Source organism: Octopus sinensis, linkage group LG19 (assembly GCF_006345805.1).
Source record: "Octopus sinensis linkage group LG19, ASM634580v1, whole genome shotgun sequence".
NCBI classification, from domain to species: domain Eukaryota; kingdom Metazoa; phylum Mollusca; class Cephalopoda; order Octopoda; family Octopodidae; genus Octopus; species Octopus sinensis.
Window position 1 is genome coordinate 19750672 of NC_043015.1, and position 15278 is coordinate 19765949.

At 37.5% G+C, this 15278-nt stretch overlaps 1 protein-coding gene across 1 annotated transcript in view; it reads left to right on the forward strand.

Moving 5' to 3' along the window:
• Nucleotides 1-15278, forward strand: part of LOC115222151 (filamin-C) — a 290692-nt gene that overhangs the window by 208008 nt on the left and 67406 nt on the right. The window contains exon 38 of the mRNA XM_036511485.1: nt 5974-6147. Coding sequence (XP_036367378.1) covers nt 5974-6147 — 174 coding nt within the window. The remainder of the gene's footprint in view (nt 1-5973; nt 6148-15278) is intronic.

Here is a 15278-nt window from a genome sequence, read left to right on the forward strand (position 1 = left end):
GGTATTTAATATCTTGTAGGGTGTTATTTTTACCATTGGTTCATTGTCCTGTGTTTGAACACCAGGCTACCCTTCCATCAACCCATTTACTGCACATACACACACACATACATACATACACACTCACACACACACGCACATATCCACCATTTTAATTATGATATGACCATCCTGTCTGTAGCCTCAGCTATAAATACCCTTGCTGAATGTGTGTGTGTGAGAGCAAGTGAGACACTGACAGAGAGAGAGAATGGGTGTATATGTACATGTAAATTCATATATGTATACATGTAAATATTGATATTTATATGTGTGTGTGTGTATGTACACATATACATGTCTGTGTGTGTGTGTGATTATACTTACACACACATGTATATGTATACATTACACATATATACTTAGATGCATTTATATATATATATATGCATTCATTTATGTATAAATTCACACACAGGCACATATACACACACATACAACTATTTTTTTCTCGTGGGACAGCTCTTGACTTTCACATCCTTACCTTCTAAATCATCATCATCACCCAACTGCAAACAGTATCATCTCCACATCAGGGAAATCCTTTGCAGTATTTGTTCCAAAACTTTACGTTCTGAGTTCAAATCCAGCTGAAGTTAACTTTACCTTTCATTTTTTTAGGGGATCAATAAAATCAAGTACCAGTTGTATACTGGTGTTAATATAATCAACTTGACCCCTCCCCCCCATCAAAAATTTCAGGCCTTATGGATACAGTAGAAAAAATTATCATTATTATTATTATGTTTTGCATTCAAATTCCGCCAGGGTCAACTTTGCCCTTCATCCTTTCAAGGTTGATTAAATAAATATCTGTTACGCACTGGGGCTGATGTAATCGACTTAATCCCTTCCCCCAAATTTGAGGCCTTGTGCTTCCAGTTGAAAGGATTATCATCATTATTATTATTAGTAGTAGTAGTAGTAGTAATAGTAGTAGTAGTAGTAGTAGTAGTAGTAAGGTAATGAACTGACAGGAACATTAGCCTGTCAGGTAAAATGCTTGGCAGCATTTCGGCTGTCCTTAAGTTCTAAGATCAAATCCCACCATGGTTAACCTTGCTTTTCATCCTATTAGGATTGATAAATTAAGTACCAGTCAAGTACTGGAGTCGATGTGATCAGCTTACCTTCTCCCCCACCAAAAACTTTCAGGCCTTGTGCCGATAGGAAAAAGGATTATTTTATTTATTATAATTATTAGGTCACATGGCCTTGTGGTTACGGTGTTGCACTTATGATTGAAAAATTGTGATTTCAATTCTTAGACTGGGTACTGCGTTGTGTTGTTGAGCAAAAAATAATTTTTCTGCTCGTGATCAGAGGTGCACATATCGTCAGCCACTAAGGGACATGCTCAACTGGTTAAGATCAAACAACTGGCAAGAAAATATACCAAGAGAAAACAGTGTACATGGTAGCACTTCCAATCAGTTAAGATCAGAAGCCATGAGAACCACTGCCTGGTGTTAAACGACAGTGAGACACAGAACCAGGTAGAGCACTGATCAATATACCTTGTGGTATTTAGTTACATCCCTTGACATTCTGATTTCATGACAACCACTGCTATCTACCACTATGACCATTACTACCATCCCTCCCACAACAATTACTACTACTACTACTACAACCATTGCTACTAACAATAATACCATCACCATCAGTACAACAACCACTACTCTGACCACTGCAACCAGTATCATCACCACTACTACTGGCTGCTATGGCAACCACCACCTTTGCTGTTGTTTCTAATACCACCACTCCCAATTACCACCACCACTGCTACTGTTACTGCTGCTGCTGCTACTACTACTCCGACATCCCTCACACTACTGCTAAATACTCTGACCACATTCATCAATGGACTGACCAAATAGCTTGACCAACTTTATTACTCCTGGGCTGGTTTGTATTAGGATCCCCATAAACAGCAGCAGTAGCAGCAGCAGCAGCATTGATACTTGAAACTCTGATCCCCTTTTTAAGGGTCCTTAAGATCTTGCTTGCTTTTGAAACAGTTACAGTTAAAAGAGGCTATTTTATTAACCTCCACACCCTTAAAAACAGCAACAACAACAACAGGACACAAACTACCAGGTACCCTTATTTATTTATTTATTTATTTATTATTTGGTCAGCAGATTAGCTCTATCCTGCTATTTTGATAAGACATCATCATAATCATCATCATCATTGGCTTTTTTCAATGTTTGTTCTTAGCTATCTGCAACAGCAGTTTTTTTTTTTTTTATTTTCATCATCATCATCATTTATATTTCACTTTCATTATCATCTTCTTCATCATCTCTTAATCTTTACCATCACCATTATAATCATCTTATAGTCTTCCCCACAATCATCCTCTTCATAATATTCTACATCATCATTATCAACAATTATATCAACAATTTCAACACCATTATCAGGTCCTTTACTTAAGAGATGAGGAATTACGTACATTATTTACATTTGACGTTTATTTGTCCTCATCTTGTTTGTTGTTAACATGTTTCAGCTGATATACCCTCCAGCCTACGACATATACCCCTGGACACATGGCGTAGCGGTTAAGAGTGCAGGCTACTAACCCCAAGATTCTGAGTTCAATTCTAGGCAGGGACCTGGATAATAATAATAATAATAATAATATCAAAAAATACCTTAGGAATGAGAACCCAGGTTTGAAATTTCCCCAAGACACCTGATGAAGGCTGGAGGTGTATATCAGCTGAATCGTTGTGTTAACAACAAACAAGATGAGGAGAAATATCCATCAAATGTAAATAATGTACCATTATCAGGATTCTTTACTTCAACATCACCCCTGATGACCACAAACACACCCACTCACACACAATACAATGAAATTAAAATTTAAAAAAAGGATACATCAGACTGAAACCTACCTGGGTATGTGAGGGAGAACAGTTTATCTTTACCTCAAACTCTTGTTTATAGTTGTCCATCAAAGTTGACGAGGATGTTGTCCTCTAGGAGTCTTATGCTTTATTTTGTGAGTTGAGAGACATGAAAACAGTCCGATCCTGGAATGGACACAGATGACAAGGGAAGCTGCCAATTATGTTGTTGGTGTGTCTGAGATGACACTGATGTCTCTTTTCCTCAAGTTCCTTTCGTCGGATTAGTTCAAAGTGTGCAGCTCCTTCGTCACAGAGGGAGCACCAGGTTTCCTGGTCCTGAGCAAAGTGTTTAAGTTGTACCAGTTGAATGTTGCAGGAGTTGAGGAAAAGCTTAAGACGTTTCCTGAACCTCTTCTTGGGTCCACCTGTGCAGGCGACCACTGGTTGATAGCTCTCCAAAGAAGACCATTTTGGGGAGACGATTATCAGGCATCCTGATAACGTGGCCGACCCATCTTAGAAGATGGCATTAGATGATAGCTTCAACCCTTGGGGATTCCTGCTTGCTGGAGAATTTCTGTGTGAAGGACTATATCTTTCCAAGAAATGAATAAAATTCATTGGAGTCAATGGATGTGAAATGACTTTAGTTTCCTCACATGATGGCAGTTTAAGGTCCAGCTTTCACAATCATACAGTAATGTTGAGATGACAACAGCCTCAAACTCTAACCCTCATAGTTGCTGTTTTTCCATTTCCAGCACCCCTAAATATTCAGACATATTAACACCTCTGGAGAGCTACCGAACAAGGGAACCTTTATACAGTTTGTTGACCTGCTAAAAACAACAGCTAAATCTTTCTCAAATCATTGGCTAACATTTTAACTCTTGGTTTAAAGGAAGGGCACCCAGCCATTGAAACCATACCACACAGAGACAGGAACACTATTGGATCATTGGGTCCATGAGATCCTGTCAGGATGTCAACTCATGCCAATGTGGAAGATGTATGCTAAATAATGAGGAGGACGACGACGATGATAATGATACCAGCCTACCAGGGACTACTTTTGATTCTATAATACAAAATTCTTGATTTAAGTTAATACTTCGCAACAAAATTACATATTAAAAACCTATTCCAAATATCAGCTTAATAATGAAAAAGATATTTTACCAAATTCTTCATTATTTTGGAAATTAATTGAAATAAAACCAGTTTATTTCAACAGAGAAATGGTAACAAAAGGGTTGATAAGGAAAAAGGTATTTTAATTAATTCTCCATTATTAGGTGCAAGTGTGGCTGTGTGATAAGAATCTTGTTTTACAACCACAAGCTTCTAGGTTCAGTCCCACTGCATGCTGCCTTAGGCAAATGTCTTCTACTATGGTCTCAAGCTGAACAAAGTCTTGTGAGTGGATGTGGTAGGCAGCAACTGAAAGAAGCCCATTGTGTGTGTGTGTCGTTTTTTTTTCTGTGTTTTTCCCGACCACTGCGTGGCAACCAGTATTGGTTTGTTTAACTTAGAAGTTCAGCAAAAGAGATGAATAGAATAAGTACCAGGCTTTACAAAATAGGTACTGAGGTTGATTTGTTTGACTAAAAAGCAAAAACCTTTCAAGGTGGTGCCCCAGCATGGTCACAGTTCAAAGACTGAAACAAGTAAAAGATGGCTGATACAAGATTATTTCAGAATTAATTTTAAAAAAGTCAACTTTTATCCTTCCAGAGTCAATAATCTCCGATAATAATCAAGTACTTGATTAGGGTAATCAACTTAAGACCCTCCAACTAAAATTACTAGCATTGCACCTTAATTATCATCATCATCATCATAATCGTTAGAAGAATTGTTAGCATGCTGGGTGAAATGCTTCGTGGTATTTCATTTGCTGCTACATTTTGAGTTCAAATTCCACCGAGATCAATTTTGCCTTTCATCCTTTCATGGTCAATAAATTAAGTACCAGTTGCGTACTAGGGTTGATCTAATCAACTGCTCCCCACCAGTCCTCCAAAACTTCAGGCTTTATGCCTTTAGTAGAAAAGATTATTATTATTATTATTATTAAGATGGTGAGCTGGCAAAATCATTAGCACACTGGGTGAAATGCTTAGCAATATTTCGTCTGTCATTACATTCTGAGTTCAAATTCCGCCGAGGTTGACTTTGCCTTTCATCCTTTTGGGGTTGTTAAATTAAGTACCAGTTAAGTACTGGGGTTGATGTGGTCAATTGTCCCCTCTCTGCCAAAAAATCCAGTCCTTGTGCCTACAGTACAAAAGATTATTATTATTTTATGTTTGACTTTTGCTTTATACATTTGTACAAGTTGACTCCAAGTCTCACCCAAAAGCCTCAAGAGACAACAAGTTAGAAGTTCATGTTGGTGTTATGCCTAGGATACCATATATTTGGTTTTGCTCATAGTGTTGTTCTATGGAATGTTTAAGAAACCATAAGAAAATTGTTTGTTTTAAAACTTGAGATTACATAGAAAGTATTATGCGTAGGATATGAGCAGTTCCCATGAGCACTATCTCTTGAATTTCTGCCATTTTGGGGTTTCCTGGTATCTGAGCTATGTAGCAATCAGCCCCTTTTGCTATCATTCCCAGGGCACCTATGACAACAGGTACTGTTTTAGTCTTCAGGTTATTATTATTATTATTATTATTATTATTATTATTATTATTATTATTATTATCATAGTTATTATTGTTGTTTTTGTTGTTGTTATTATTATTATTATTATTATTATTATCATAGTTATTATTGTTGTTGTTGTTGTTATACCTTTTTACTAAAGGTACAAGGCCTGAAGTTTTGGAGGAGTGGTGGGGAGCAGTTGATTAGATCAACCCTAGTACGCAACTGGTACTTAATTTATTGACCATGAAAGGATGAAAAGCAAAATTGATCTCGTTGGAATTGTTGTTATTATTATTATTATCATCATCATCATCATTGTTATTGTTATTATTATTATCATTATTATTATTATTATTATTATTATTATTATTATTATTTATTTATTTTTTTAAAATTTCCTTTTTTGCAGTGGACTTTTCTGAAGCAGGAAGAGCTGAACATTCTATCACAATAGTTAACCCAGCAGGAAAGACAATTCCTTTTGAATTAAAAGAGAACAATGCTAAGAATGAAATCTCTTATATTCCAACCACTCCTGGAGGTCACAACATCTTCATAAACTATGGTGGAATTGAAGTACCCGGTAAGTAAAGTACCTCTTTTATATTAAAGTACTACTTGTATGATTCCAAAATCCACCCCATATGACATAGTCCAACCTCTATAATTTCAAAGTCCTGTCTTTGAGTTTTTATCTCACATACCTTGGACATTTGAAAATTGTATGAAAATAGAAGAGAGCAACTGAAAAGATTTGTTAATGGAATCATTGAATTATATATATATATATATACGTTATTTAAAGCAGCAGAAAATTCAACAGATTTTGTTGAATTTTCTGCTGCTTTAAATAAAGCATATTACTCTACCACTGGTATTTGAGTACTCTTTTTTTCCACCTTGTTTCACATTTATGTGTTTACTCCGGTATATATATATATATATATATATATATATATAGCCGAAGCCAGTGCCGCCTCGACTGGCTTCCATGCCAGTGGCACGTAAAATGCACCAATCCGACTGTGGCCGATGCCAGCCTCGCCTGGCACCAGTGCAGGTGGCACGTAAAAAGCACCCACTACACTCACGGAGTGGTTGGTGTTAGGAAGGGCATCCAGCTGTAGAAACATTGCCAGATAAGACCGGAGCCTGGTGCAGCCTTCTGGCTTCCCAGATCCCCGGTCGAACCATCCAACCCATGCTAGCATGGAGAACGAACGTTAAACGATGATGATGATGATATATATATATATCTCAAGTGACTGGTTCCATTGTTCATGCAAAAGGCTAAAATAATAGTTGTAGAGGGTTCAACAATTTTCCAGTAGGTGCCAGTCAAGGTTTAAGAGGTAGATCAAAGAATATTTAAGGTGTCATAGCTAAATCAAATCTTGAAAGACAGTCAAGTGCCCTAAGCAGTCAAGCAAAACCTCAAAATACTTAACAGTGCTTGGTTTTGTCTTCCTGTGTTCTGAGTTTCAATCCTGCTCAGACTGACTTTACCTTTCATTCCTCTGAAATTAAGAAACTAAGTACCAGTCATATATTGTTTCATTTAACTGCTGCTGCTACTACTACTACAACTACTACTCTACTGCACTATTATACCTCACTTTGGCATTAAAAGGAGAAATTAATACTGAGTTGATTTTAACATATAGTGATAAAAATTCTTCAAAACCTGACTAATGCATAATACAGTTCTATAATTAAGAGATGAGGAATTATATACATTATTTATATTATTTACATTTGACGGATATTTGTCCTCATCTTGTTTGTTGTTAACACAACCTTTCGGCTGATATACCCTCCAGCCTTCATCAGGTGTCTTGGAGAAATTCGGAACCTGGGTTCTCATTCCTAAGGTATTTTTCAATGTTATTATTATTATTCAGGTCACTGCCTGGAATTGAACTCACTCTTGGGGTTAGTAGCCCACACTCTTAACCACTATGCCATATGCCCATGGGCAATTATGGAGTGAATTTTAGGGCTTATAAATCTAATATTTTCCTACCCTTCCTTAATACCAGTTCCCATATGCTATTCATATCTGCGCTCAGTCTGCTCAGGAGGTTATTGTGTCCTAGCGTATATGTTGCTTTTTTTTAGTTTTTATATTTTCCACTGGTGTTCTCTGTCTATTCTAAATTCACCCCACAGGGGGAGGTGGTCTCCATTTTTCCATACTAACTGACATTTCTCCATTTCTGCTGTTTCTGCCATGGATCTTACCCACCCAGAATAGAACTTGATCTGGGTGGATGGGTAAGTAGGTAGGTAGGTAGGTGCATTTCATTACATTCTTTGTTTACCAAATCCCACTCACTCGCTATTTATCGATTCAAGGCAATAGTATAAAGAAGATACTTGCTCAATCTACTGTGCAATGGGATCAAATCCCCAACAACAGGTTGAAGTATGGAATGAACTATCCATTTCAGCTGTTAGCCGACAGGACATTGTATCTCTCAAACATTCCATTCTTCCCTGAAATTTGCCAACATTCTTTCTGACATGCTTATGTATCCTTTCTTCTTTGACTCTTTTAACATTTAATTTTCAGATTTTGTCTTTTATCCTGTGTACTATGCATGTACTTTGAGCTTGCATTGCTGTCTTTCAAGACTTATTGGTGCTTTCTCTCCCCTCTTTTGCTCTTTTCCCATTAACTGTAGGGTACCTGACCACTATACAAAAAAGGTCATTATTATTATTAACCACGCAGCAATGCCTACTTATGTAAAAAAAAAAAAGCAAAAAAACTCCTTGTAATTTTAAACAAAACTTCTCCCCAATATGGAAACCCATAATTAAATACAATTAAGACAGTGATTATTATAATTAAATCAGAGTATTGTGGTTAGTTTTATTTTTCTCAAAAATAACGAATTTAGTAATGCTTACACATTTTTATTCTGTCTCTTCTTGCTCCTGCAAAACTTAAGTTTTCACTCAGTGAAAATAATACATCATTAAAGGGAAGTAATTCCAGTTGCACTCGATTTGTTTGCTCTTCTTTCTGTGTTGGACTGTGTAAAGGTGTACTCTATTTAAAGAATCTGTACTCTTTATAATACTAAGAATTCTCTTATATTTTTTGAGCTCTATACTTCTCAACCCCTCTTTTTCTTTATCTATTTTTAATTTTTCTCTCCAAATGAATATTATATAGCTTTAAAAGTCAGCAAGCTCACTGGACAAAATACTTAACGACATTTAGACCATATTTAGGTTTTGAGTTCAAATTCTGTCAGGGTTTTTTTGTCCTTTCGGGGTTGATGGGATAAGTACCAAATGAGTACTGGGGTCGATGTAATCCACTTATGCATCCACCACCACCACCACCCGAAATTGCTAGCTTTGTGCCAAAATTTAAAATTAATATTGGGTGCTGGTGTAGTATGGGATCTACATGCCATTGTGATCTACAGCAACTTAAATCTAGACTCGCTTGTGATCTACATTCAAAATTTTGTTAAAAATGTGCAATTATAATTAGAGGAGTGAGTTAAACATTTAAAAAAGAAAAGAAAAAGAAAAATGTTTAGTGATTTTTATTTCATACCAGAAACATGAACACTGTGACTCCTTATACACATCATTGCATTCTTTAGCTCTCATCACAACATTTTTTCAATAGGCTCAGGACTAAATGTGTTCGCCAACACTACACCTGATTTTCTCCCCTCCATACACACGCAAGCATGTCTCTGACTCATACACTGTTCACTTTCCAGACATTTGTACATTACTGCATATGCTTTATATGCACTTTTGACGAGATGTGGTGCACCTGAGTACTATATACAATAATTTCATTATTATTATTATTATTATTATTAAATCATAAAAGCGTTTTTGGTTTATTTACCAAACCGACCAGAAGTCAAGTAAATGGATGAATTTTAATGTAGATCAAAAAGTCGGTGTAAATCACAAGCTACACCATTTGAACTAATGTAGATCATAAGCTACACCAAAAATGTGTGTGTAGATCACATACAACACCAGCACCCAATATTGTGTAGTAGAAAATATATAAACACATATATACATACAGAAAAGTGCTTGTATGTGTATATGTGTGTGTGTATTTACCTTTTACTCCAAGGCAGACGTAATGCAATGTCCATATCCACCTGACACCTGAGTCCCTCTGGCAGGGTCTCCTCTGATCCAAGCATTCAGACCAGGCTTCTGGTCATCAGATATCTTCATCCACCCCTTGCATCAATCACTGAGGCCTTGTAAAGGGTGTGGCCACTGCCATTACTGCTTAACTAAAAGACTTTAAAAAAACTAAACAAGACATTCCTATAACCACTGTAGGCAAGGGAGATCACTGCAGTTGATATCTAGGAGTATATATGTGTGTATACATTTGTGTGTCTGTTTGTCCCCCAACATCACTTGACAACCGATTCTGATGTGTTACATTGCCGTAACTTAGCAGTTCAGTAAAAGAGACTGATAGAATAAGTACTAGGCTTACAAACTGGGTTCAGTTTGCTCGACTAAAGGTGGTGCTCCAGCATGGCCACATTCAAATGACTGAAACAAATAAAAGAGTAAAAGAGACCCTAAATTACTGTAGAATTATAACTGTCAGGAACGCAGATCAAGGAAGAATTTCCAGAAGTTTATAGTTCCGAGTTTAATAGTTTTGGTAAGATAATTAGAGTGCTTTTTGTTGCTTTTTACTTGTTTTTCTTTCTTTTTTTCATGTTGGGGGAAAGCATAGTAAGAATAATGAGAGGAGAGTCTGGTGAATAAGGTGGGTCCGAACCAGGGTAATACAGCTGTAAGAACTGTTGTTAGTGGTAGTAAGAGGAAGTAGGAGAGTGATGTGGAATGTTGGTTTATTGTTGGATGTGAGGTAGGAGGGAGTGAGGGTTTGTGTGTGGCAGGTATTCCTCTGGATTTTCTGTTTGAGTTTAGAATTAGGTAGACAGACAGATATAAACAGACAGGCAGGAAGACACATACACTGAAAGAAAAGAGAAAATGATTTCCATCCTGTATATTTTTATGTCTCTTTTAATTGCACCACAAAATGTCAATTTTGTTTGTTAAAAACAAAAAGAAAAATGCCATGAAGGCAAACAAAGAATGCACATCAAGAAGATAAATTTGTTTGTAGTAAAGGAATCCAGCTTTACCATTTTATTTTTCTCCCAATTCATTATAAAACAGCACAGGTTGGCTAAATATACTCTAATAATGCTGGCAGGGATTTTCTTTCTGAGTATGAGACATTTTGGCTCAGTCATTTTGGCATCACTAATTCTATGCTGACTTATTTAACACAAGACATTTTAATGTTTCTCACATTTTCTCCCCCTCTTTTTCTCTCAATCTCTCTCTCTCTCTCTCTCTCTCTCTCTCTCTCTCTCTCTCTCTCTCTCTCTCTCTCTCTCTCTCTCTCTCTCTCTCTCTCTCTCTCTCTCTCTCTCTGCAAGCATGTGTGTGTGTTTGCCTCCAATACCAAAAAGTATTCTCTCTAAAACAGGAATCCAAACAGCCATGCCTAATTGTCTCATTTTATTTTCTTGTTCCACATATATTGACAGCTGAGTCACAGAATGGAAACCTCATCAGTTTGATTGCAGCTGTTGAGTCTTCATATAATCCCAAGAAAGGATTCAATTCAGTTGTCAGAATTGTTAAAAAGAAAGAACAGATTTTTTTCTTGATGGTTTTCATGGAGGGTACCCTTCTGGGCCAGCACTTAAGCAACCATATGGAGATCCTGCTATACCAAAGCATTGTCCTACCAACAGAAATCTTTGGAAAATCACTGCCAAGATCAGTCAGTGGTTCAATGCATTTCACCAATGGTATTCAAGGGACAGAATCACAAATTCTGATGTCCTGAGAAGAGCCAATCTGTGCAGCCTGTGGAAGATTGTGGTGGAAAGAAGAGTGAGACTCACAGGTCACGTTTTTTGACTGCCAGAAGAACAAATACCCAAGATAGCTATATAATGGGTACTGCCGGTGGGGGGGGGGCAAAGAAAGATAGGGAGAGCCAGGAGGATATGGCATGCACCTTCAAAGAAGATTTGAAGCAACTCCTAGGAAGATGCAAGTAACTATAGCCAAAACCAGGATTCTTGGAGACATCATGCTGCCTGATGTACTGGACAACTGTATGTAAGGAACCAAGATGAAGGCCATTCTGGAAGTAACTCAAGCACTGTCTCTTTTATAATTATGCACCAGTCACAACTTATGTGCATAGCTCATTTGAATGTTGTTTTTTAGGCTAATGTCACACAAATTTAAGCAGATTTATAATTTATCCATAATTTTTTTCCCCAGGCACTGTACATTATCTTGGGTTTCTCTTCTTTTAAGATGGTACAATGTTGTTTGAGGGAGATTTGGTTGTTATTTCTAATAGGTCAAATGATCACACAGACTTGTCTGTAGACCTATAAAATGTTAACATTTTGGGGTCACTAAAAAGAAAAATAGACGTTTTGAACAAACATCTTCTACTATAATCCCTACACCAACCAAAACCTTGTGACTTTAATCTGATAAACTGAAAAGAAGCTCATCATCATCATCATCATCATTTTAACGTCCACTTTTCCATATTTTCATGGGTTAAGCAGTATTTGTTGGGGCAGGTTTTGTACAGTTGGATACCCTTGCTGTTGCCAACCCTTACCTGTTTCTTAACAAGGGAACATCTCCTCATGCCAGATACTTTTGTGCTGAATACTGGGGGGCAACGTAGTCAATTACATCAACCCCAGTACTCAACTGGTACTTATTTCATCAGCCCCTGGAAGGATGAAGGGCAAAGTTAACCTTAGAGATATGCTATAATAATAATAATAATAATAATAATAATAATAATCCTGTCTACTAAAGGCACAAGGCCTCAAATTTGTTGGGTGGGCACTAGTTGATTTTATTGACCCCAGTGTTTTACTGGTACTTATTTCAGCGGAGTTTGAACCAATAATAATAAAAGTATATTAATAATGGTTTTCAATTTTGGCACAAGGCCAGCAAGAAGAGGGAGATAGTTGATTACCTGGCCACCACCCCACCCCTCCCAGTACTTAACTGGTACTTTATTTTACCTGGTACTTCCTTTTCTTTATCGACCCTGAAAAAGATGAAAGGAAGAGTTAACCTCTGACCTCTATATTATTTGAACTCAGGATGTGATAAATGAAAAACAATACATTATTGTCTTAAGTCATCATTCAAGAATAAAGACAGATTGGAATGCAATGGAATGGGTTAAATCAACACTGGCAAAAAGTATTCAGTGGCCACACACACACACACACACCAACATCATACACCCTAACCTCACACACCTACCCATGACCCCATTAATAGAAATATCGTTGGAAAATAGTTTCAGATGATCTGGATGACTAACTGAGTGGTTTGACAAGATGAGATTAATTTCCAGTTAATGTTTGTTTAACGCAGAACAAACATGGCACAGATTAAAGTTGACCATTTCTTCATCAAACAAAAGCTGTTGGGACCACCACCCACAAACACTACCACTACTATTACAACAGCCCCCATTTCTATTATGACCACTGTTACCACCAACACCACCACCATTGCAACTACAACCACCACCACCACCACTACTACTACTACTACTACCACTGCCCTACTTCAACCTCGTTAGGCCAACTATTAAACTATCAACAATACAATTTGCAATTCAGCAATTAAAGGCGTCGTCTTGTAGCTTCTACTTATGAGTTAATGTGTATTTCTGTCAAACTATTCACATTCTCAGTTCAAATTTAGCAAAGGTCAATATTGTCTTTTGCCATTTCAGGATTGGTAAAATGAAGGACCAGAGTTGGAGTTGATGGTATCAATGAAATTCTTTCCCCTAAAACTTCTGGCCTTGTGCTTATATAAGAAATTATTATTATTACTATCATTATTATTGACAACTCATGCCATCAGAGTGACACTGGGGTACAAATATACAAAACCCAATGTACCCATCATGACCACCTGTCTGATAAAGGTACACCAGGTATATGCATCACAACCATATGTGCATGACATGGTGATCTCCTATTGAGATAAACAGCCCATGACCTCGAAGACAGTGCCCAGTTAAAATTTTCTTGAGGTCAAGTAGCCCATCCTGCTCAAAAGGTCCTGAAATGAGGTTGTTTAATGATGATGAACAAAACACCCATGTTTCCAGAGGTGAATTATTCAAACCTCAAAGAAACCCTTTCAATACATGGTTATGATGCCCTCACCCACTAGATCTGCTTGTGATCACTTTAAGCAAAGCCACTTTAAGCAAAGTTCTTCAATAACCTCAGACACAACCATTACCTTGGATCGCAGGACAGCCTGCTATGCTTACCTTGGATCATTGGGCGACCTGCTGTGCTTGAGAAGACCTATTGAGTCAAGTGCATCAACATCAAAATAAAAATCAAATGGAAATTGTTGTTGTGATCCCTGTGCCTGTGGCCCGTAAAAAGCACCATCCAAACATGGCCGATGCCAATGCCACCTTGGCTGGCTTCCATGCTGGTGGCACGTAAAAAGCACCAACTGATCATGGCCGTTGCCAGCCTCCTCTGGCCCCTGTGCCAGTGGCACGTAAAAAGCACCCACTATACTCACGGAGTAGTTGGTGTTAGGAAGGGCATCCTGCTGTAGAAACACTGCTAGCATGGAAAATGGACAAACGTTAAATGATGATGATAACGATGATGATGACTTCATGGTCTTAGGAGTGGATTCGGTTGTCAGAAACTGAAAGAAGCCCATCCTAACCTTCTGATCATTTTAACATCAGTCTTCCATGCTAGATTAGATTGGACAGTTTGACAGGATCCAACAAACCAGATGGAATGTCTTCTAAGCTGGTCAGAGTGGATTCACACCAACAACACTGCTGTCCAAATAATATCGTCCTTCAAAGAAGGGATTCCACAATGAATGTCATGTATCAATGTCCAAGTTCTACTGTACAATAGGGAACCCCATAGCAGAGACTCCTCCATTTATAACCTGTCCCCAGTTCTTGTCATGTGCTGTAAAGAATGTTCAGCAAGGGAGATAATTCTCTATCTATAAAACCCAAGCACATCTCAGATCACAGCAGACAATTGTGTTGAGTTCCAATTTCTGTTTTAGCATGGATTCATAGACTGGATTCACTGCCTAATGACATCCATGCATTGTGTGTGTGTGTGAGGTGTGTGTTAGTATTGGTCCCCCACCACTACTTGATGACCGATGTTGGTTTGTTTACATCCCTGTCACTTAGCACTTTGACAAAAAGAAACCAAATGTATAAGTAACAAACTTAAGAAATAAGTAATGAGGTCAATCTGTCTAACTAAACCCTTTAAGGCAGTGCCCCAGCATGGCCACGATCCAGTTACAGAAACAAAAGATAAAAGATTATAACTACAACAATAATGATGGTGATGGTGATGGTGATGTTGAACTAAATTCAAAACAACTGCATCTGTTCAGTGTATTCCATCTCTGATCTTTGAATAATTCTTCTGCCATTCTTTGTATCTTAAATTAATTTGATGGAATATTCTAAAAAAAGTCACAACAGGAAGGGTATTGAACCACAGAAAGCCTGCTTCAGTAAATGCTATGTAACCCCTGCAAACAGGATAAGGTGGATATGATGAGGGTGGTGATGATGACAAGGACGATGACGAC